The following is a 24,639-nucleotide window of genomic DNA, read 5'->3' on the forward strand; positions in this document are numbered from 1 at the left end:
TTAAAAAATCGTCGACATTTTTCGAGTTTTCTGTCATATTTAAAGGCAATTCGAATGAAATTCCTCAAATGGGCCTCGCACTATCTACAAACGACTTCTGGTGCAATATTAGTGCAATTTAAATGTTTCTTCTTAACTACATGTTTATTCTTAAAGGGTAACTGCAAAGAAAAAAAAAGTTTTTTTTTTTTAAACAGCCTAATTGGGACAAGCATGTCACAAAACAAATGTTCCGCGAAAAAAATGATTTTTTTTTTATCAATATTTACGCCACAGGACGTAATTTAGTAGAGACAGAACCTCTCTACGTTTGAAACTCCCGCTCTTTCGACCCCCGCGGAAGAGGAGTACGCCCCGCCCCTCACTCTCCTTGCGTTGCGGAGTTGAACGACGCAGCGTCTCGACTTCCGGCAAGATCTGGCAACTACGCCGGGCCGCCCAGGCAGCCCAGGCCGCGGTATTGTTTTGGTTTGACGCGGTTTGCGAGCACATGTAGCGAAGACGTGACCGGAGAAGTGCCCCTGTGATGTTCCCGGAAGACGAAAAGTATCATTCGTAATCGTCGTGCGTGTTTTGAAAGCGAAGGGAGTCACAGAATCCACGAGTGCGCAACCACAAGCCAAGGTTCACGACGGCGCTGCGTTGGTTTCGGCGATCTCGTTCTGTTTGGTGCAACACGGCGATGCGACAGAGCTGAAACGTTCGTGGTGTGTGTAATGCGGTGCTATGTGTGTTATGCGGGGTTGATGTACAAGGGTCCAGTCCCGTCGTCGTCAGCTGATCCAGTAAAACAGGCCCGGGAGGACGCAGTGAGCGTTTTTAAAAGTAAATCTTCCTTCGTTCTGTTTCAAAATGTGAAAGATTTTGCGGCCGTTTTCAAATAAATTACGTCGTTTTAATCGAACAATGGACTCCGAATTGTTCTCCTAAATCTGCCGTTTTTATGCTTCGTGTTGTTGGACTGCGTTTGCACAGCGACGTGTTGCGCTCGTCGTGCGGTGTGAATAAATTTGGGCAAGATTTCGTACCTGTCTACAGATGCATGAACTGAGACCACTTTTTACGTAGTGAACATGGTGCTTTTTTATTTTGTGTGTCTAGTTGTGGACGTTAAGTGCGCCCCGTGGGAATCTCGATGACCTCCGGAGCGGTATGACGAGAACGTAACTGGACACGTTTGTCGCTACGCGAACGCCCGATTGCCTCCAGCCAAATAGCATTCCTTTCGGGGCGAAATGGCTGCTAGAAGGCTCACTGTCGGGATCACGCATCTTTCATCTCCGAAAAGTCAGCATTTGCACGCGCAAACAAGCAAAACAAACACAAAAAAAGCACGCTAAGCAAGCAAAGAGGACAATGAAAGAACCGCGCTATGAAAGCCAAAACCCCGCGTCGCTTCCTATCACTAACACCTGCAACAGCTGCTAAACACACACTACTTCACTTCAAGAAGTCTCACTCAAGCACCTGGGTCAGCACGAAACACTGATCACTTCGCCGAAACAATTAGTCGAGGTAGGCGAGACAGGCGTGAGCAGAGACTTCGGCGGCCATGAAAGAATGGCGAAGCTTTTGTTTGTTATGATATGAATCCAAACGGAAGTGCCCGTCTTGTAAACCTTTTGTAAAGAATAATAACTCTCATCACATGGGTTCTTCTTTAAACGTAAAAATATGCCGCTCAAAAGGAAATTGCAACAAATAACAAAGGTTAAACAACCAAGATCTAAGCTGTCAATCAAACTCTTAGCCAATGAGAGCCGATTGGGATTAACGTCACGGAATCCCAACTTCGTGGCGCGCGATTTAAAACGGGCGAAATAGCCGCAAACTAAAATCGGTCTCACGCAATAAATATTGCTGAAAAAAAATTGTTTTTCTCGTGGAAAATTTGTTTTTCGACATGCTTGTCCCAATTAGGCTGTTTAAAAAAAATCTTTTTTTTCTTTGCAGTTACCCTTTAAAGGGCAACTCCGGCCAAAACTCAAAATGAAATAAATTACTGGTATCGCTGTAGCGACGCAAAATACGACTCCAGCCAAAATATTACGTCCGTAGGACGCCGCATTCTCAACTAATGCCGATAATAAAAATGCGACCCGCCGCGAGCCGCTGCTCTTTAGCGGGCGGCCAGCGGGTTGCCGATCGCTAAAGCAACATTGGGCCTTGAAGTCAGTATCATCCTCATTTTTTCCTCCAGCCCGGGCGTTGCGCGGAGTGCGCTTCTTTGAGCCGCTACCACCGCTACTTCGGCTTGTGATTGGCGTGTTTAGCCGTTGCTTTTATCTGTAGCCCGTGTAGCTTCGGTATAGCCTTTTGTTTATTTGCTTGTGAGGACTCCAAGACTCGTTTCAGCGAGCAACCTGATGCGCCTAAGACTGCCCAGCTGTTCCTCGAAAGATGCCGAGTGCAACTTGTAGCGCTGTGGGCTGCTCAAACAACCCGCTGCACAACCTGGAGGTGCTTTTTCACAAGTTTCCAACGCACCGGAAATTGGAGAAGGTGTGGGTGAACGGTGTTTCGACGAGTGTACTTTGGAATTCGGCTTTTACGCGCCCGAGAAAAAAAGAACGAAAAAAGAGACGTGCACAGCCCAGCACACGTGTGTCCGGGCGCCGCGGCCCACGCCGGAGAGCCTCAAAGCTTCGAGTCTGGGACTGAACCGCAGCGCGAAAGCGAGAGGGCCCCCAGTACTGTACGTCACTGGAAGCGCGGCGTGGAGGAACACCGCTGCATCTACAAAGCCGTGATGAAAATTTAGGCCTAGCGACGAATACGGAGGACCGTACGCACGGCGATAGCCGCCGAGTACGGCACCGAACGAGTTCACTTGTTTTCCAGTCGCTAGCTTTTGGGTATACAAGCGACGAGTACGGCATAGTGCACGTACGGCGGCGGCGGCCGCCGAGTGCGGCACCGAACGAGTTCACGGGTTTTCCAGTCGCTAGCTTTTGGGTATACGCACTAACTCTTCCTTCATATGCTGGATAATTACCACGTATACAGAATTAAAACAAAATCAGCTTACCTTCTACCTTTAGACGGCTAGCGCAACAGAGGTAGGTGCCGCTCGGCCTGCGTACTCGTTGAACGAGAACGATCCTGACGTCACGTTCACATAGCGGCTGATTTCCAGTGTTGCCGGGACCTCGAGCGGCTAGTTTCGGTTTTGTTGGCCGCGCCCCCCAACAAACCTTTGAGGCGTCGATATCTTTAAAACTACGCACAATAACGAGAAAAAATTTACACCTTGCAATTCAGGGACGCTGACTGCACTAAAAACACTCATAATCCAAAAAATGAAAGTATGGACCGGTGTTGCCCTTTAAAAATGAGGTGCTAGTGGGGACCATACTGGAAGGGCCCGTGTATTTAGCGTTTGACGAAACGCTATTTCCAACAGCCTGGCAGACACTATTGCAATACAGTCGTGGATTCATCCACAATTTTACAGGTTGGACGAGGTGAGGCATTCCCCTTCTCGCAATCGTTATCCAAATCCGGAGCAGCGCCGTGGACGCACAATCGGACAACCGGCCATGTCTGACAAAGATGCTAACGTGCTCCAACCCCCGACTGTGACCATCAATTACAAACAGCCGGACCCTCAGACATTCACGAGATTCTCTAAGACTGCAGGCGAAACGAAGTGTTTCTTACAGTGAGGGAAGGCCGACTATAAAGGTGTCTGCCAGACTGTCTGATGGAGTGTTTCGCCAAACACAAAATGCATGGGACGCTCTCGGACGACCCCATATCCTTTTCTTTTTTCTTATCTAACACTTGAAAAATAACAATCGCGGCTACGCGCTCACGCTGTTCCCACGTTCCGTGATGTCACTTCATAAAATAGATTATATTGTTTTTAATAGGCACCGCATCACAAGCTCCTTCCTTGATCAATAAAGGGGAAAAAAATCTCCTCCTTGGTGGAATAGTTGAACGTCGTGCTCAAAATCATTGCGGTAGTTAGTTCGCTTCCTCTTGCCAATTCGAAATATGTATCTCTCTTAATTTATCTTATTACCGCTTTCCCGTAGGTGCGCACTCGTTTCGTTGGTTACAAAGAAAGGAACAAAAATTACGCATATGCTTTTCTTCTGTTGTGACGCGCTCATATAAATATCTGGTAACGTTCCGCAATTTGTGTGTTTCAGAGGAGTGCATGAAAGCAACATTGGATGTTGGAGAGATGTACCTTATTCACTGGTATACCCACTGCCGTACAGCTATTTAGGAATTATGAGCTCCCCATGCGGTTTGTACTCGCTGGAGCAATGCGACGTAAGTTGGAGATACCCTCTTTGTGCGACTGTGAACGAATCGTTTGCAGTTTGTTTACTCCAATTCAAGTGCCAGGTCGAAAATTAATTCAACTCGATAACATGACTGCGCAAGTCACATTGACAGTGCGTCCCCTTTAACCTAATATTACAAAGAATGCAATATTTGTAAAGCATTGAATTTATAACAAAAATAAATTGTCACATTTGTGCGGGTAGTGAACCCTCCCGCGCAAAAGTTGTCCCACGTAAATGGCACTTTGGAATTTCTGGACGTGATCTCCTTTGAGTGTAACGCACTTCTCCCAGTAGTGCTTCATTGCTGCAAACTCATGAAGAAAAAAATATCAACTTGTCTTGGTCAGAAATGCCGTCCCTTGAAATGTCGTTTGAGTGCAGGGAAGATATGTAAAGACTGATGGTGCCCAATCCGGCGAGTAGGATGGGTAGAATAAAAGTTAAAGGGACCATGAAATGACTTTTTTACTTTTTCCAGATAACTTTTACATTAAACCGTCAATGTTCACTGAATGCCGAACAGGCATCCGTTTTCGTCTCGGTTTATTAACTTCTACACAAAAAATTAATGAAATATCGACTTTTTCTTGACCGCAAAACAAGCCGTGACGTACGCTATTTCCGGAACCGGAACTTCTCTCGGCAGTAGGAGATGGGAGCATTAGCGGCGACGAGTTGGGGTGCGCCGGTAGGTTTTACTGCGCCGATGTCACCGATGTATTTTCTGAATCGGCGCCTCTCATCGCCGCATCGCAGCTGAGCGAAATTCAACGAGATATGTTGCGCTACAGCGACAGCATGGGACTAGTCCCATACACCGGTATGCCTGTTGGGAAGTGCAGCGAGTCTTCCGGTGAAGACTCCAGAAGTCAACCCAACTGTCATTGTTGGCAAAAGGGCCGGCCCGTGTCAGTCGTTTGCAAAGCGACGTAGATTGAAACAAATTGCCGCGGCGTTTTTCGCGGTCTCGGAGATGCAGGAGCGAGCCGACGTTAAAAAAGATACGTTTGAACTACGAGTGTCAGCAAGAGCCACGTAAATACCTGTTAACACTCGGAGCGGACGCGCGCTTTTGATGGAAGTGCTGTATTCGCGCTGTTGGTAAGCGCTTCGGGACCGATCTTTTACGATTGCAACTCGATACTGACGCGACACTCGGCAAAGAAAGGTTGGACCGGTATTGCACGTATACCTCTCACGAACTGTTACAGCTCGACAGTGACGTGCAGTCTGTCAGGATAAAAGTGGCATACCAATAACAAAGTGTACATACCGTGTTACGAAGGTAATCCATACAGCGTTTATTTCAGCTCTATATCACACAAAACAAGAAGAGAGAATCGACGAGGGTCCCTTCTCGACGAGTGTTCGTCAACACTGCCTCGGAAAACAAGGGGAAGAGATTGACCTCACCTCTTAACGTAAAATTGAGGTCAGCGATCAAACTATTATACGGGAAGGGTCCACAAGGGTACCCCACAAGGGTAGCGCGGGCATATTCCACTCAGCACGCCAGCCGGTCGCAGGCAGACAGACGGTCCTGCGATGAAGCAACGCTGCGCCGAGTCGGAGTGCCTGCTAGGCCTATATTCTGAGAGCTTCGTCGGAGCGCGATTCGCGGCTGTTGTCGCTCTTCTCGGGTGTTTGTGGATCCAGCGTTCTTGTTCGTCGTGGTCTGTTTTAAGTACATTTTTTTCTTGCTGCTTGAAGTCGGCACGCGCGAGATGAACACGTAGAAAAATAAACGTTCAGTCAGTCAGAGTTTTGAGAGGAAGGAAACCAAAGGAAATAACCGTTCTGAAGCCGGCCCTGCCAGCCCTGCCTTACTGCGCACGCGCAGTAGTTGCTTCGTTTACCACACGATAGATGGCGCTTGGCTCTCAGCATTATCAAATTTGGCAATTTTCGCCACACATCTCTAATTGTGCTACAAAATGTGGGTCTGAATATTATTTAACAAAACTTTTAGGAAACATTCGCCGGCTATTTATTGTTTACGATCGCGGTGCTGGTGAGGTAGGCTCTTACCCAATAGGCGACGTGGATTCGGCTGACGTGCTCCATTTCTGCGGATGCATCGTAGTGAAAAGGCAGAGCTTTCGAAGGAAAGAAGTCGCAAAAGAGTCCAGTTTTCTTTTAAAAGTTCTATAGCAAATAATTTTTTTTGGCTCCCTATTTTTATGTTTTTGTGTTTCTTTTCACACCTTTTACGACGTGCGGTGGATGAAATTAGATTTTAAAATCATTTCATGGTCCCTTTAAAAGGAGCGTTCATGGATCTTCCCTAAGGAAGCGCGGGCAGTGAGAAAGGGTCATTTCTCGGCAGTGGCGACCAACAATTTCCGCTATATGGTGCAAGAAGGTTGCGCTACCTGCTGTAGAGGTTTCGTTATAATTAGCTAACCTATTCCCAGGTAGGGTCACTTCTCTTCAATCATCTCTCGTAGCAGGCCCATAATCAGAGGGTGGGGGGGGGGGGTGCCGCACCCCGCCCCTTCCCATATTTTGGGGTGTGTGTGGCGCGGGGGGGGGGGGGGGGGGCGAGCTCCAGGATGGCTTCGTGAATGTCAAGCGCAAAGATCACTTCTTTCTTTCTTTTTAGTCACAAACACGTCGGTTCCAGCTCTCTACACTCAAACTCGTTTATAACGAACAGCAGGAAACGGTACGATCAGTTCGATATACCAAGTAGTTCGATATAGCAAGTAGTTCGATATAGCAAAAACATTTACAACGAACTTCCACAATGCGTTCGTTGTAAGGCGAGTGCTTCTCTTTCTTTCTCATATCTTCCCTTCCACCTTGTAAAAAAACGCTAAAATGTTTTTTTTTTTTTTTTTTTGCATCCGTGCAGTGTTTGTTTTTTAGCTTATCTCCTCTTCTGGATCCTTCTCTTCGCGGGCTAGCGCTTTGGGATGAAGTTTTTTTTTTTCGGTGCGTGAATGTAGTGTTTTTTTTTTTTTTTTAGTTACTCCCTTCTGAATCGCTTCACTTTGTCAATTTTTTTTCGCGGCTCGAGCTTTTGATTTTAGAGCGCAGCTCTTAGGCGCCCGTTTCCGGCTTGAGCGGCGTCGCCGTCGCCGTCGGCGTAACCAAGGTCATTTCTAGGTCACGTGACCCCCAAGGTCACCCCAAGGTAACGTGACCCCTCCAGGTCACGTGACTCCTCCCAAGGTCACCTCAAGGTCACGTGACCCCCAAGGTGATCCCACGTGACACCCCAAGGTCACGTGACCCCCCAAGGTCGCGTCAAGGTCACGTGACCCCTCAGGTCAAGCCTACCCGAGGTCACGTGACCCCCCTCCCCGAAATCACGTGACACCCCCCCGCCCCGAGGTCACGTGACCCCGCCGGAGCATATTAAAGAATGAGGGGAGGAGGAGGAGGAGAAGGAGGAGGGGTCTACCCTCCCCTCAGTACCCTTCACTCCTCCTCCTCAAGAGCTGCGCTCCAATTCGGCGTTACAAGGAGTTGTAAACGGCTTTCACTTTTTTGTTTGTTTTCTACTTTTTTTCCTATTCTCCTTTTTTTCTTGGGGGAGGGGGAGGGGGCACGTTAGAACACGACTGTTTGCGTGTTTTTGGAAGCATTCCCCGGGAAAAGCGTGCGATATAGCCAATATGTTGTTCTTTATATAAACTACATTTTACATGCATTTTATTTAAATTTTTATGAGTTCGATATATCGACAATAATTCACTGTACGTAGGTTTGTTCTCAACCGGTTTCACTGTACATACACACGATGGCCCACCTGTTTAAGTCAAAAGCCTCCAGATTCGACACAGCTGTAGTTTTCACATCAAATCAAGATGGGGAAGACTTGTACAAGTCGGTAAACAGAGAGGAGTTCTCGTCGCCCAGCTGCACCAAGAAATATGCTAGCAGGATCACCACGTGCAAGACTGAGCAGATATTTCAATGCCCATGTCGTTCGGCGATGAATACATCGGCCAAACGGGTCGCTGCGTAAAGAAGCGGTTCCGCGAGCATGACCAAGATGGAGAGGACGCCGCGCCGAATAGTTAGCACCCGATAGACACGCAAAGTCGCGCGATGTCGCGGCTGCGCTCCGGACTTGGCCGCCACGATAACGCTGTCGAGTCTTCGTGACCGCTTCGAAAGGCAGATTATATAAGCCTTTCGAATGGTGACGAGCTTGCAAATCAAATGCTCATCGCTTCGTTTACTCAGAAAGACTTTGGGGCCCCGGCGGCTCCACGGATGCCCTTTTATTCCTGATCCTCACCCCCCTCTCTTTACCAATGCCTAAAAGTCGTGGCCTCAGCATGGAGGCCCCTCCCTAAAAACATTCCTGGCTACGGACCTGGCTCGTAGATAAGGTATCTTATGCTAACATATAGCATCTTCCAGATATGCGATTAAAATTTAACGATCGCGATCACTTGAACAATGAACTAAACGTTGCTGATTCTACTACTAGTCTCAAAAGTATTTGCAGTATTGAAGCTGAACATTGCTTAAACCAAACACTTTTTAAAGTTTTCGAAAGTATAATATGCCATACGAGATAGTTGTGGTTTTGTTTTTCTGCTTTCTTTCCACCAGATTTGAAAACTGGGCGTGAACAGAACTCAGAAAATTTTCTTCACGACAATCTGTAGGCGGATACAAAGACAAATAGCGGCGTTACAAATCTACCATTTATTTGACTAATCATCACTACCGTCGCTGCATTGAACCAACACCTGTGACATAAAAAAGAAATACGAGTTTTTGGCATAACCTGAAGAAGCAAAAAACGCCGGACAGATATTGGGCACGACGGTTACGTGAGCGTTCGGTTGGAACTATTCACTGACTGAACCCGAGTCCAAGCCGTGCGCTGACTCAGGACTCTTGTCCGCTCTGCCCCGGCCGTGCTGGCCGTCTCCAGGCAAAAGTTCTTTCGCATTTCGGAGGTTTTGGCAGAATCCCATGTACTGTGCGTCAACCTCTCCACACCGATGTACACGGGACTAGTAGCTCGTCTCTACTTTTTTTTAAGCTACGAAATACAACGGAAAAAATATAATAATTAATATTATAAGCGTTTTGCTGATTTAACTTCAAATTAGCCTGCGTTTTGACTACCCTCAAATCCAAGCTTCAATTCACTACGATTTCTTTAACGCTGTGTCTAAAGGTACGTCGGACGTTTCCCGATCCCAGAGTCTGAAAATACGTCGGACGTACCCGGAACCCGGAGTCTAAAGGTACGTCGGATGTATTCCGATCTCAGACTCTAAAGATACGTCATCACAGCGTAATCGTGCTTCTTTCTTTCTGCAAGTCATCGCTAAAAAATGGTGGCTATAGTTTATGGCTACCGCGTTTCGTTCCAATTTCCTATAGACACTGCGTGCTAAATGTTCCTAGCGGTCAAATGAGGATATAAGATCTGTATATTTAGTAAAATTAGAAGTTCAATGCCTTCTAAACAAGAGGCTGGTGCACCTTTGAGGTATGGCAATACACATATGGTTCACACAGTACATGAGCAAGTTCACGTGTGCAGAATTGCTGCTAACCTAGAACTCTTAATTAATTTAAATTAAATTACCACGTGCCCCTAATAAGCTAATTTAATCGAAAGGAAGAAGATTTACTGTCATGTGCTTAATGAACTTCACTAAAAGCATAAAGATTGTCATGTGCTAAATGACTTCACTAAGAGCATCAAGACATTAAGAAATAATAATACATTATTGCTTTTATCAGTCGAGTCCTTGAGCCATTTATTTGCAAACAGGTTAAAATGCCTAAAAAGAGCACACATACGTAGGGAACCAGAGCTAGAGGAGCTGCAGTGTCATTTGCAAAAGTTAACAATATCATGTAGCGAGCTCCCATTTTAATTAAGCTTTCAATGCATGTAGTTGCGTTTGAGAAATTGGAACATTCCTGTTGACTTCAACCACCGACCAAGAGAACTTGGTGTACCGATCAATGGGAACATGTTTTTGTAAAATATAAATAAGGGAGAACATAAAAGACGGGGACGGACAAGACGTCTTGTCAGTCCCCGTCTTTTATGTTCTTCCCTTATTTATATTTTACCCCTACCAGCACGCTCTTATTTCGAACTATGTTTCTGTACTCTTGGAAAGTTGTTTTTTGACGAAACTGATATCTATCCACGTCCAAAGGACGTGTCCACACTAGAATTTTAGCCTGTACAAAAAAACATTAGTCAAGTCAATTATGCGACAATGTTACGCTTTTTTTCAATATTTTCGGGAAGGGAGGTCTTGTTGGGACAGTTCGAGCGCATACTTGGCTGGTGGCGGCGGCACGTAGTTCCCATCCGCATGAATAGCTTCCTCGATGAGGCGGGCGCCCGGGCTAGCTTTTCAAGGGTCTCAAAGGTGCGGTTGATGAGGTACATGTGGTATCTTCGGTGGCACTGTCTGCTGACCCGAGCTACTGTGTCTGACTCCGGTGTATTCAGGTCCGCTCTCTTGAAGAACTCTTGTATTAACCGAACGCACAGGACCCAACTTTTGTCCGGGTGCTGCGACTTTGACTAGAGGTCTCGCAGAATCTGCGTCGCGTAGCCAGCAGGCAGGACAATTTCGCGTAGCCTGGTCTGGAAGTCCGTCAAGCTGGTGAAGGGGACCTGTGACCTAAATCAGCACAAGGCGCTCGCTTGTAGTGCGAGCGGCACGATGAGGTTTACGATGATGGCTTTCGAGGCACCGGAGTCACGGTGGTACGTCTGCAGATCGCCCAGGAAGCCTGCCACGGTCTTGACGTCATCGTGCTGCGTGTAGACTGCCACAGTCAAGTGTGGTCGGGCTTGTGAGGGGAACTTCTGCTTGCCAGGCATCAGGTCTAGATGCGGCTTCACGGAGGCGCGCATCTCCGTGATTTTCGTGAGTAGCGTCATTTACCTAACTCTCCTCCACGAAAAGTGCTCGGGCGAGTTTGTCCCTGCAACTTAAAAAGCAGAATAGAAGCCAGACTAGTAATTTTCCATGTTTGACTTCCACTTGTATGCGTAGCCCTGAAAATTGGTACTTAATAGGAAATGCGTTGCTGACCCTTGGGAAACTACACACACAGCCCCCTTCGGGAAACGCTAATGCTGACCCCTCACTTCTCTGTTTTTCTCTCTCTTTTGCTTCCTCTATTTTTTGCTGCCGCTTTTTGGCTTCGTTACGGGGTTAGTGATGGCACTCCGCAAAGGGGTTCATGTGTGACGTTTAAGAAGCCAAGACGATCCACTATTCCGGCATGTTTGTATTTCTGCTGCGATCGTAAGTACACCAGCTTTGACAGCTTTGAGCTGTGAATCCAGCGATTCATGGCGTTTTCAATACGCTTCCACTATACCGACCGTGGTCGCGATTGCCGAGTGCGACTCAAGCAGTTTCCGAGCGGGCGGCGGCGTCGAAGACCCATTCAACCGAGATGTCGTGGACGCCGCCATTTGCAGCGGTATTTCTTAGGGGTGCGTTAAGGTTACCCAAGCTATTTCCGAGAAATAACGGGCCCCAAAGCCTGAACCCTAATGCTCGTTTTGGGTCTGCGCATACGCAGTAGCGACGACGTTATTTCCTTGCATTTGCGGAAGTTATTCTAAAACTCCCTAATGTTCCCAACTTGTTCCACGCGCCTGCAATGCAAACGAAAAGAAAAAGAAGCATGCTTAACAACCCTGTTAAGTTGCTCGTTAGACTGTCGCGTCGGGGGTCTGCCACGCTCCTCTTCAACAAAATAATTATAAGAGAAATCTTCAAGACAGAAAAACTTGAATAAATGAGCATACTTTCATGTCTAAAACCATTTCCATCCCGCGACACAAAAGAACCCAAACCATAACAAAGCCGTATAAAAAAAAAAAAAAAAAAAAAGACTGGTGTCGCTAGCGATTGGGATCTGTAACGAGTACGAGCTCCTTACAAAATTCGAAACCGAAACTTGGGAATAAAAGAGGGCGAATACAACTAGTGTTATAAGCACAGAAAATAAATGGGTAAGTCATAACTTGCTCAGACATGCCATTTGTTTCGGACGCAATGGAGTAAGAAGTGGATTTGCTTTTGTTTTTCAACCCATCAAAATATTCCCTTCATTTTTTGCGGAGATTACTTTTAATTTACAATCGGCTTAAAGCATTTCATTAATAAACTATTTTAACGCACAAAGTTTCAAAGTTTTATTTAGAGTATTGTCCTAAAAATCCGTCAGAAAAGAAAGCATGGCATGATGCTTTTGTCTTCTAAATTTTGACTGTATGTGAGTCTTTGATTCTAGCATTGATTTCGAGTTACAAACTTATTTGAATTTTCATAACCCCATTGATGTACAAAAAAGTGTGTTATGTAATCTGGGTTGAAACCATTTTTGCCGCCCGAAAATATTAAGAAAACAAAATAAGCGTAAGACTGTCGCCCAATTAACTTGTCTAATGTACTTTTATACATGCTGGAATTCTAGTGTGGACACATCCTTTGGACACGGATAAATATCAGTTTCGTCCAAAAACAACTTTCCAAGAGTACAAAAACATGTTCCCACTGATCGGTACACCAAGTTGTCTTGGTCGGTGGCCTGAAGTACACAGGAATGTTCCAATTTCTCAGACGCAGCTACATGCCCTTTAACCTTGATTAAAATAGGAGCTTGCTACATGCAATTGTTAACTTTCCCAGGTCATACTGCAGCCCCTCTCTGTAGGCTTCCCTGTGTATGTGTGTTTTTTGGGCTTTTTAAGCTGGCTGTAAATAAATAACTCATCGACTCGACTGATAAAGGCAAGAATGTATTATTATTTTCTAATGTCTCAATGCTGTTCGTGAAGTAATTTAGCACATAACAATCTTGATGCTTTTTGTGAAGTTCACTTAGCACATGACAATAAATCTGCTTCCTTTCGATTTATGACCTTATTTGTGGCATGTGGTATTTCAATTTGAATTAATTAAAAGTTACAGGTTAGCAGCGATTCTGCACTGGTGATCCTGCTGATGTACTATCACGATCAATATGAGTGCGCACTCCGCTCCGCGTGGCCCGCGGTACTATCAGTGCCCCCGTCGACTGTCCTTTGAAGTACACATGCACCTGGGTTTTGAGAAATTCCGTCTTTAGCGATCACCGCACCACTCTTCACTTCCGGGTCGTCTGCTGTGAAAAACGATCGGAGAAACCGCGAAACTGTTCACCAATGACGAGCATTTGCGGAACGAAATCTAATGGGTTCTTTTACTGGCACGATGTCGTCGAAGAGGGAATTCCAGTCTGATATAGACAACTGTAAAGGAAAAAAAATGAAAGTGTTAGTTCTAGCAGTGGCAAGTTGAAGTTTCTGTGAGTTGCCCGTGCGTGCCGAGACATGGTGGGCAGCTGGGCAATATTTTTGTTTCTTTGAGGGTGAATGATAGTACAGGTGACGAAGGGCTGTTAGTCGTGTTATTTTACGTCGGTCAGCAAGAAGGTCACATTAGTTTGTTGTTTTAGGGTTGTTATACTTTTACGGGTATAATTGCGGAGGACGAAGCGGGTGGCACGGATTTGAATGGCTTCTAACTTGCCAGTAAGTTATGACTGATGCGGGTTCCAGATGAGAGATGCGTATTATAGCTTGGGACGAAGAAGTAATGTGTATGCAATCAATTATGTTTCCCGTGTTGCTAGGTGCAAGTGACGTCTTAGAAAGCCTAAAGTTTGATCAGCCTTTGCCGTGACGTGGTTAATATGTGGTTCCCACGAAAAGTTGGGCATGAAATGAAGTCCAACATATATTTATGTACGAAGATTTTCTATGGGAACACTGAAAAGGGTGTAGTTAAATTTTGTTGATGTGCGTTTATTATTGAAGTTCGGATATTTTGTTTTGTAAACGTTGATTTCCAACTGCCACTCTTTACCCCACCTCTCAAGACACATCAAATGACTCTACAAAAGCGTGGTCATCTAGGCCCTCTATTTTCTGGTATAAAACAAAGTCGTCGGCGTATAATCTTATCGTGGACTGAACACGAGTAGGCAGGTCGTTGACATATATGAAAACAGAGCTGTGGACCGAGCACTGTTTTCTGAGGCACGCCCGATTTTACCTGTTGGTGTGACGAATCTTTACTTTCATGATGAATACATTGAGTTCGGTTAGAAAGGAAGCCTGCAATCCATTTCTTTACAAACGGGTCTATTTTTAACGAGTGAAGTTTTAACATAAGGCGGTGATGAGGTACTTTGTCCAAGGCTTTTTTGAAATCAATAAAATTGGGCTGCGTTTCTAAGCGGGAATGCAGAGCTTCATGAATATCATTGCTGAATTCGAAAGTTACGTTTCACAGGAATGCGATCGCCGGAAACCATGCTGGTCTACAAAAATAACGTTGTTAATGCATAAATGATTCATAACGTTAGAAAATACTATATGTTCTATGAGCTTACTAGGACCACTTGTTAACGATATTGGTCTGTAGTTACCAAATTCATTTTTTGAACCATTTTTGTGTATTGGAATTACATGCGCGTGCTTCATAGCCTCATTTGACCGCTAGGAACATCTAGCACGCAGTGTTTATAGGGAATTGGAACGAAACGCGGTAGCCATACATTATATGCACCATTTTTTTGCTAAGATTTGCAGGAAGAAAGACGCACGATTACGCTGTGATGACGTATCTTTAGACTCTGGGCTCGGGATACGTCGGACGTATCTTTGGACTCCAAGTTCCGGGCACGTCCAACGTTTCCTTAGAATCTGGGATCGGGATACATCCGACGTACCTTAAGACTCCGGGTTCCGGGTACGTCCGGCGTATATTTAGAATCTGGAATCGGGATACGTCCAACGTACCTTTAGACTCCGGGTTCCGGGTACGTCCGACGTACCTTTAGACTATGGGATCGGGATACGTCCGACGTACCTTTAAGCCCGAACCACGTAAGGCGTATTTGCGAGGCATTTACGGGTGTTTTGGGGGCCGTAATCCCTCCGTACAGCGGGCGTCGGGACGAGCGCTTTCTCGGTCGGCGTAAATACGCGCGTATTCTGCAATTCGACCGAGACAGATCTCGACGCTTGACGTATTTCGGCGTGGCATATCCAGAAGCGTAGGCGCGGTGCCGGCAAATCAGCTCCCGAGTTGACAGCCGGAAGTTTCTCGAGGATCGGCTTGCCTAGCTATGCGGCCGGCTGGCTGGCTTGACGCAGCCGCTGAAAGTGACTCCGTAAGTGTAACGTCATGGGTCGAAATAAACCGTTGCTAGGGTCGTTGTTATGGACAAATACAATGGGCTAGGTCTCGCTACGAAAGCCCTTACCGTTCAAAAATCAGGTGTAAGATTTAAACTTCTGAAAATCACAGATATAGAAAGCTTGAATGTCATATATGTTTCGACAGAAGTGTGACGGTAATCGCTTGTTTTCGAAATATTTACGACTGCAACTTCCGGTCCTCAAAATGCGTGCAGCAGACGACGAATGCAAGTAGTATGAAGTCTGCAACACGCCCGCCGGCCAAACCGGTGCCGGCGTCTGAATCGTGGTAAAGGCGACGATATTCTGATATTTCATTTGTTTGAAATATAATGGTTTTCAGATGCCTATAAGAATTCACAATGGGGTGAGATCCAAAATATGGTTTGTCGAAAGTCCGGACGTCGATCGAGATGATCGTCTGCTAAAAGATCGCGTTGCTCCCATGAGAAAAACACTTCAGGCGATCGGTTGAAATCAAAAACTTTGTTTGCGGACTCGTGCTATGGGAGGGTGCTTCGTACCTGGTTGTAACCATCGCTTGGAGAAAGATCCTTGCAGTTTCTTCGAATTTCCGCAAGACCCTAAAGCGCGAAAGAACTGGATAAAAACATAAGGTAAGTTTATTACCGATTGTACTCGCGTCGCGGGTTCGATGGAAATCTTCACCAAATGAGCACATCGACGGAATTTGATGTACACCAAGGAAACAAAAAAGTAAAATACTGTGAAATCGCGATAGACATGTAATTCTTTAATAACCTGACAACCTGAATAATAATAATAACAAACGACTTACGTCGACGGCGTACGATTTGTTTCTCATGCTGACCTGCACTACGCCGGTAATGCACTTCAGTCGTCGCCGTAACTGATCTGCATGACGTGGTTTGATTTTACGGCACATTTACACCTCTGAACTAAGCTGGGTTCCTCACAGAAAAAAGACACATTGAGGAGGCCTCTACGGCCATGGCGATGCAATTGTTTTTGTTACTCGTTTACCGACGCGATTCAATGAGGAGGCCAGCGAATCTGCCGTGTCGTCTGCTACCAACGCAAAGCGGAGTGTAATACTTCAGAAATGGCTTTTATTGTCGCAGTACGACACTGAGACGACAAGCACATCTTTATAATTAGTTATCAAGAAGTTGGGTTGCTTACGAAAAATATTTACTTACCAATAAGCAACAATCTAGCCTCATGTGGAGTCTCCATGCATTAGGCCATAGCAACGTCCCTAGCAACGTCCCTAGCAACTTCCCTAGCAACGGTTTGTTTGGACCAATACGTTATATTGCGACGTAGTCACTTACTAGGCCAATAGGTTCTCGCTTGGCGCGTTTGACGGTTTATTGGCAAACTGTACGAAATCACTATATCTTTTTGAAACGAGCGATGAATGACTGAGACCGAAGAAAATACCATTTATGTGGCGGGCGATGTTAAAAATTCATTACGGGAAAAGTTTTGAGCAGAGATCGCGGCCGTCCTCCTGCGGGACTTGTTGGAAACTTGGCGATTTCAAGCAACATTTATTAAACAGGCGGTACCAAATTAGGCTTTCGTGAATGATTAACATTTAGTTATTTCTGTCTCCTTGCGGAACGCAATAATATAGCAGCCGATATAGATTTTGCCTCCTCTCATGAAAATCGCGAGTCGGGCTACGCTACACCAAACGTCGAAGAGACGTCGATGAAGAGCAGTATATGTGGTTTGGCGACCTTCCCCTCCTCCCTTCTGTGAAAAATGCGTCCGCCAAATGCCGTGTTTCCGCCCGCTAAAACGCGCGGAAATCTGTCGAGAATACGCCCTATGAGGGTCGGCCCTTAGACTCAAGTTTCTGGGAAGGCCCTACGTATCTTTAGACTTGGGAAACGGGATACGTCCGACGTACTTTTAGCCACAGTGGTTCTCGAATTACTGATTACTATATTTATTTTTTAAACATTAGTTCAGAAGTTAATTGATGACGAACGTTACATCCGACAGGTTTATTTCCCCCACCAAAGTAGGGCAAAGTTAACATGGTGTTGGGGTACTTCTCCCCGCCTCTTCCTAAATAATATACGAAACAAACTCTGTTGAACGCTAATAGGAATTACCCCGAAAAATTCACACCTACACTAGCCGAGGCGGCTAGTGTAGGTATGCATTTTTTGGGGCAATTCCGAGGTCAAGCGCCGGCCTACGGATCGCCAGGTGGCGGGTTCGAATCCAGGCCGAGGTGCCCGCAATATGACGAAGGTTTTTTGCTGAAAGGGCACCATGTAGCCGAGCTTTTGGTTGCACGTCAGAAGAGATGATCGAAATCAACACTCAGTCTTTCGCTGGGGCGTGCAGGATGCCTTTTGTTAGTTTAGCACTTAAAATCCCAAAGTTTGACTTCTCAAGATTGAAAGACAACTAAGCATCTAGACGATGGACAAAACCACATCTTTCAACTAGCAACGGACATTAGTAAATTTCAAAAGTCAGCAACTGATTAAGTGCGGAAAAATTTAGGAAAAAAAGCAACTAAGAGATGGAGGAAAGATACGATCAGATAAAATGCAAATTCAGGTGGACAGAGTTACCTGTGAACTTAGAAATGCAACCTCAGTTTTCGTCAAAACAGTGAGAGATTAGAAACATTGTTTGCGCTGTTCATGCCAAATGACTCCATGATCTTCCTGGAGTGTCTACTGTTATGCCCCCATAAAATGCTCGACCCTTCAAAACGAGGTTCGAACTTATGCAGGAACGGACGTGCATGACTACGGGATGACAGGAATCAAATGAGGCCTTAGAGGTTTTATTGTAATGTTCCGGGAGTCGGTAATTTGTGTAAGAATTCCCCTGGTGTTTCTGTTGAAGGATTCGTTAATCTACTTCAGCTTGACCTCCAGTCAACCTTTGTCGAACATGAGGGAAAAATCTATCGCCAAATGAAGGGAGTTTGCATCGGTTCTTGTGTCGGCCCTGTTCTCAGCGAGGCTTTTGCTCCATTCCTTGACAGAGTTAAAATGGCGCGTACTCAAAACTCCTTTCCTGGCTGCAATATTTTCAGATAGGCCGATAACCACCTAATCATTCAACCTGACTCAGTCACCACTGAAAGTATTACAGACGTCTTTTTCGCTTGCTCCTCTGGTCTTACTTTCACGAAAGAAGAACCTCGAATGAAGGGCTACAGTACCTCGATCTCCAACTTCATGCCAGTTCCTCTGGTCTGTGCTGAGCCTTCGAGCGAAGGTCCATTAAAACTGTTCTTCGATTTTAACACGGTAGCGTTAAGGAGCACGTGTCTCAGAAAAGCCGGCGTGGGTGGCGAGGGCTAAAATGCAGGATTGGTCGATAGGGTCATGACGTCACAGCCACATGACCTCGCGCGGGAATTTCAAACAACCCCCAACGCCCACGGGAAACGTGATGTCACGCGAAATGATTTGACCTAAAGAAACAGATTTGAAGAATTCTAGTCGACATTTGAACCCACGACACTTCAGTTGCAAGGCAGACACGCGACTGACAAGGCCACGAAAATCACTCTTTTCTTTTTTAAGTAATGCTAAGTTTATTGAGTGTTTGAAAGCTTTTTCCAAACAAAATCAGACAGCCGACACGCCGGCTGTTTGTCAGTTAGACTATGATCAGCCTGCCCGTTATACGACACGAAAACACTTCACGTGCATCATTTCTAGACACGTGTTTTGATGAACTCCCACCACTCCTTGTCCTCTGGAAATCTTCTCGCCGTAACATTGAGAGTGCACCTCAACTTGGCCTTAGAATACCACATGATCGCTTGGCACGGATGCCGCACTCGAGATACGTAGTTCGGGATCGGCAAATCGCCTGCTGTCCGAGCATCGACAAAACACGCAGCACAATTGGAGAACCCTCCTTGCTCTCAAGACACAACCTTTTGAACACATTACAGTCAAGTTCAAACTCTACAGTAAAAAGGCACTTCAGTTTTGCCCAGAAAAGGTAAGCGTAGCTGCACTCCACAGACACGTGATGTAAGGTATCAGTCGCCCCTCACAAAGTACAGTTTGGCGGCCACGAAACAAAGAAGCCTGTCTTGTCAAGCCACACTTTCACAGGGAGCAACTCAACGTGAAAACAAAAAAACAAAAAAAAACAAAAAAAAACTCTGCTGCTTTGAGGCACGGGCAGCTTTCTGATCTGCTTTAAGACATCGAATGGGCTTGGAAGCGCTGATGTGCTATCGGTACAACGGTACTGGTAAGACTGCTAAGCCAGTGTCTGAGTAAAGTGTCTTTGTTTTACCGTCAGAGGATACTCTCAAAAGAAGTGAACCAAGAAGAACCTGATTGGGTCGGCAGCTTTCTCGTAATAGCTGAGATGTCTCGACGTGGTCGCCCAACCCGTGGTACTCATTATCCACGGTTGCAGGTTCCCATATCCTGAGCAATGGGGTGCGGCCGTGAAGATTTTTTTTTCTATCTCGGAACAATCGAAAACGCTGCTAAAGCTTGGGGGTCACATTCACGAGCCCGAAGTTTCCGCTTTCCAGACTCTAAAGCGCTTTGCCCCTTCGCATCCTTTCCATTCGCGACTGCCAAATAAACGAGGCTCAATATCTGTGGGGGGCGTTCACTGTGCCTGCGCCGCAACAAACCACTTGCGCCACCCACAGGATCGCAGGGTATGACTCCACGCAGTAGACATAGCTTTTGGAGAACATTTTCAAGCGTCTTGTCCAAGAAGAAAGTTTTGCTGGTATGGACGCCAATTTCGGCTTCTATTGTAGCGACGTGGGTGCTGAGAAATTCATAGGCACGCCAATATCCTTTTCTACGCCTTTAGACCACTTAACGCACATAACGTCCGATGACTTTGTGGCCCACTCTCCTATGCAGCTTTGTTTCGACTAGTTCTTATTGATTCTTGTCCCGGAAAACCGACCGTAGCCCACGAGTTCATCCAAGATTGTTTCAATGTCTTGCTTTGAAGAGTATACAAAGGAAACATTGTCCTCGTACGCCAGGCGTTTGACACATGCTCTCTCCAGCTTGAGACCAGAACTCGACGTGTAGCGATGCACCTTGAGGCACAATGGCTACAGCTGTAGAGCGAACAAAATTGGTGACATGGGGCACCTTTGAAGGGCAAAATGCTGAACGGAAACTGGGTTTCCTTTCTCCCCATTAATTAAAAGCTGCATGGTGATGCTTTTGTAGCACAGCGCTATCGAATCTTTCATCACGTCGCCCACCCCACATCCTTCCAATACCTTCATTAGAAACTTGTGGGACACTCGATCAAACACTTGACCCTGATCCGTCTGAAGCACCGCTAGCGGCTGATGACCTTCCACTGTCGCTTCACTGAGAAATCCCATGACGTGGAGAGTGCAATAAATGGACCGTCCTTTTAATTGGTAGGTTTGGTGCTCTCCGATGATGCTTTTAAGTCTAACGTCCAGACGCCCAGCAAATATTTTCGAAATTATCTTGCAGTCTGTGTCTAACGACGGAAGTTCGTTACTTCGGGAATATTTTCACAGGTTTTGTACACTTTTAATTAGAACAGTTAAGCTCTCTTTCATCGATTGTGAAAGTACACGCATTTCTTGTTCGTCTTGAAACACTGTCAACAGAATGGGGCGGAGGATGATTTAAACATTTTATAAAACTCGGAGCCCATTCCGTCCGGGCCCGAGGCTGTGTTTGCTGGCAGATTCTTGATTTTCCAGTTGATTTCTGCCATACTGATCGGTTGATTCATGGAGTCCTTATGTTCCTCTGACACTTGCGGCCAATCGTTAACAAAATTATGGCTGTTGTTACTATCGATGTCCTCCCTTCAGAAGAACTCACTTTGGACGATCGCAAATTTCTCGGTCCCCCAGAAACCAAAATTCGATTATCATATCAAAGTCAGTGATAAAATACAAAGTTCCTTCTGTAAACATTTGTTCAGGTGTGGATCAAAGTGGTGAGCTTTTTTCCGGGGATTGTGCGGAGGAACAGGCATATTGACGCTTATCGTGACGATTAGTTTCGCATGCTTCGTTCACCAAATCGATGGCTGTCGCTGTGAACCATGTTTTAAGCAGCAAGTAAGTAATGTTAATAATTATTACAACACCTTTTAGGATTCGCTTCTGTTGTTTCCGCTTTGCCGTTTCTGGCATGTGGCATGCAGGAATCACACCGATACGCGCCCAGGTACCATATCGAGGCTGCAATCGAATTTCAACTGGTTGTAACTCTGTCGCAGAGCCGCTGCGACAGTGCGACCGCGATGTATTCATAAGCGCATATTACAAGTGCACATATGACTACAGGATCAGGAGGTTAGCCCCTCGCGTGGTCTACCAAAATTCTAGTATGCTAGAGTAGCGAGTGAACATATTCATATAAATCCCGAATTTTTAAATTTTGAACGACCGGGGTACGACTCAATATTTTGTGAGCAGACAGCTACGGAGAGCAGTTGTCTGTTCAGAAGATAAAATAGTAAAAAAAAATATGTCCAGTTTACACCATTGTTTTGCAATTACTCATGAATTGTCGAGTCTCACCCCAACCACCCCCGTGCAATTACAGGCGCGTTAGATGTAGATCCTATTAAAACAAAAATATATACAGTATTCTTTAATAGTGCGAAATTACACTTGTGCAAGCTGCGGATGTCTTGCACCAACCGCTCTCAAACCTCCTTTCAAAAATTTAAATATTCACTCTGCATATAGTCAGTGGCGCTGGCGGGCGGTCATGTGCTTACAATGCGGGTCTCCGTACATAGCTCATCTATAGATCGAAAAGGGTAGGGATGAATCCATGGGATCTGAAGCGCGGCTTTCATAGACGTTCCCGAATCGCGATGCACTAGAACACCCAGACACCGCATCGCTATTTTCTAATTCAAATCGGCTGCCCTATGTCATCAAAACATACAAAGCATTGGAACTGTCAATATACAGGGTGAAACAAGGAGACGCCATGCTCTTTAAATCGACCGGAAAATTCGGTTTCTTAACCTATCGCGCTACGACTTTGTGCAGCGTTGTCTACAGATCGTGCATTTGTTTTGTAAAATTTGCAAAGAGCGAACTTACCTGAGGAAAAAGTAAACAAAGAAAAAGGCTTAGCTCCTATGGAAACGCAGCGACGCCACCGGTCTTCAAGGAGCACGGCGCCGTTTCGCACGGGACACAAGAGATGGCACAACGAACGCCGCCAACGAACGATCGTACGGCGCCGAGAGCCAGCGTCTTTAGCAGACAATCTTTTCGACTCAAAAGCGGCGCGCGTTCCGCAGGCGGCGACAGTCGCAGAAACAAAAAAGACAGGCGCGGTAACAACAAGAACTACAGTTCCTTGTCTGCAGTGCTAAATACGCCGGCTCTCGGCGTCGTCTGCTCGTTCGTTGGCGGCAGTTGGCGTCGTGACCGCTTGCGCCATCTCTTGTCTTCCGTGCGAAACGGCGGCGTGTTGTTTGAAGACCGGTGGCGTCGCTGCGTTTCCATAAGAGCTAAGCCTTTTTCTCTCTTTACTCGTTTCCCAAATAAGTTTGCTCTTTGCAAATTTTACAAAAAAAAATGCACCATCAGTGGTCAACGCTGCACAAAGTCGTAGCGCGATAGGTTAAGAAACCGAATTTTCCGGTCGATTTAAAGAGCCTGGCGTCTCCTTGTTTCACCCTGTACAATGAGTGTTCGGCGTCGTACAATCAAGAACTCTAACCGATGGGTACGTATGTGCGCATCGACACTTAACTAACTACCCATGATGCATTCCTATGAATGAAATTGGAATATTTGTGCCTGCTCTGTGTTTCTCTGTCGGCTCATCAACGTCGGCATCAGTGGCACGACATTTTAGTATGAAAAAAAATACTGCAATGACTGCAGAAACGCGGATTAAATATACACACAAGTCTGTATTTTTTACAAGACAAACTAGTCTAGCACATGACAGGCCAGACAGAAGTTCCAAGGAGCATGAATGTCCGACGAGACGGACGATCCAATAACGAATATTTATGCACGTGGGACATTTAGGCACGTTGGAGATTCCGTCTCGGTTGGGTCTTTTGTTTTGATGGACATTCAGGCTCGTTGTACATTCAGTCCCGTTGAACATTCAGGCCAGAAGCCGCATTCTTGCTGTCCTGCAGTGGATTGTTTTAGTTGTAGTGTGTCGCAATAAACTTATAAAACTATTTTTAGGATATAAAAAAAGACCATAGAAAGATTAAGTAGAGCTTTCCAATACTTGCGATGACAACGATAACGATACCCGATAACGATGCGATGCACGCGCGAAGGCGTCGGCGGAATATCCGGTATCTTTATCGGAGTCATTGGAGCGATCTATGAAAACACCCTAGTACAAGGTGTCACAAAAGAAAATTTACACGGTCTTTTTTACCGCAAAAATAAACTAGGCATCGCCGAATGCTCATTCTCCGCCCAAATGTAGCGCTAGAGGTCACAACCAGATGCCAAGGTTTCAGCCCGATCCGATAACTTAATCAAAAGTTATAAGGGATTTCCTGAAAATTTCAATGGGAAAATGGCGGCCGACGGAGTTTTCAAACACATGGGGCTCTATGGCGCCAGAAACCGAAAACAGGCAAAAATGGGCTCCATTTTCCCATTGAACTTTTCAGAAAACCACTTATAACTTTTGATTAAGTTATCGGATCTGGCTGAAACTTTGGCATCTGGTTGTGACCTCTGACTCTACCTATGGGCGGAGAATGAGCGTTCGGCGGTGCCTAGTTTATTTTTGCGGTCAAAAAGACCGTGTAAATTTTCTTTTGTGACACCCTGTATATCAAAGCTCTGCATCTCAAGTGTGTGCAAGCATACGGCATCGTTGGCTTGTCGATTGGATATGCTCCCGTCTCCTCAGTGTAACACTCATTATCGTCTACAATTAGAGGTAAAATTTTTCTCTGAGGACTTATATGGTGTAGTGTCTGAAGGTATATATATACCTACAAAATGTTAACCTGCGTATTTTAAAAGAACAAAAACGCGTGATATGGGTAAGGAACGAAAAGCGCGACTGAAGCAATAATTAATAGAAAGTAATATTTTACCATCGTAAGCTGTTTCGTGCAAAGAATACTGTGCCGTAGTTCTTCCCTTGAAATGTT

General features: G+C 45.7%; 1 protein-coding gene across 1 annotated transcript in view; it reads left to right on the forward strand.

Moving 5' to 3' along the window:
* LOC115320230 overlaps positions 1-24,639 on the forward strand; it is a 195,409-nt gene that overhangs the window by 131,121 nt on the left and 39,649 nt on the right. The window contains exon 9 of the mRNA XM_040222692.1: positions 4,158-4,284. Within this exon, the coding sequence (XP_040078626.1) occupies positions 4,158-4,284 (127 nt within the window). The remainder of the gene's footprint in view (positions 1-4,157; positions 4,285-24,639) is intronic.

Source organism: Ixodes scapularis, unplaced genomic scaffold (assembly GCF_016920785.2).
Source record: "Ixodes scapularis isolate PalLabHiFi unplaced genomic scaffold, ASM1692078v2 PGA_scaffold2__306_contigs__length_199485367, whole genome shotgun sequence".
In the NCBI taxonomy this organism is placed as follows: domain Eukaryota; kingdom Metazoa; phylum Arthropoda; class Arachnida; order Ixodida; family Ixodidae; genus Ixodes; species Ixodes scapularis.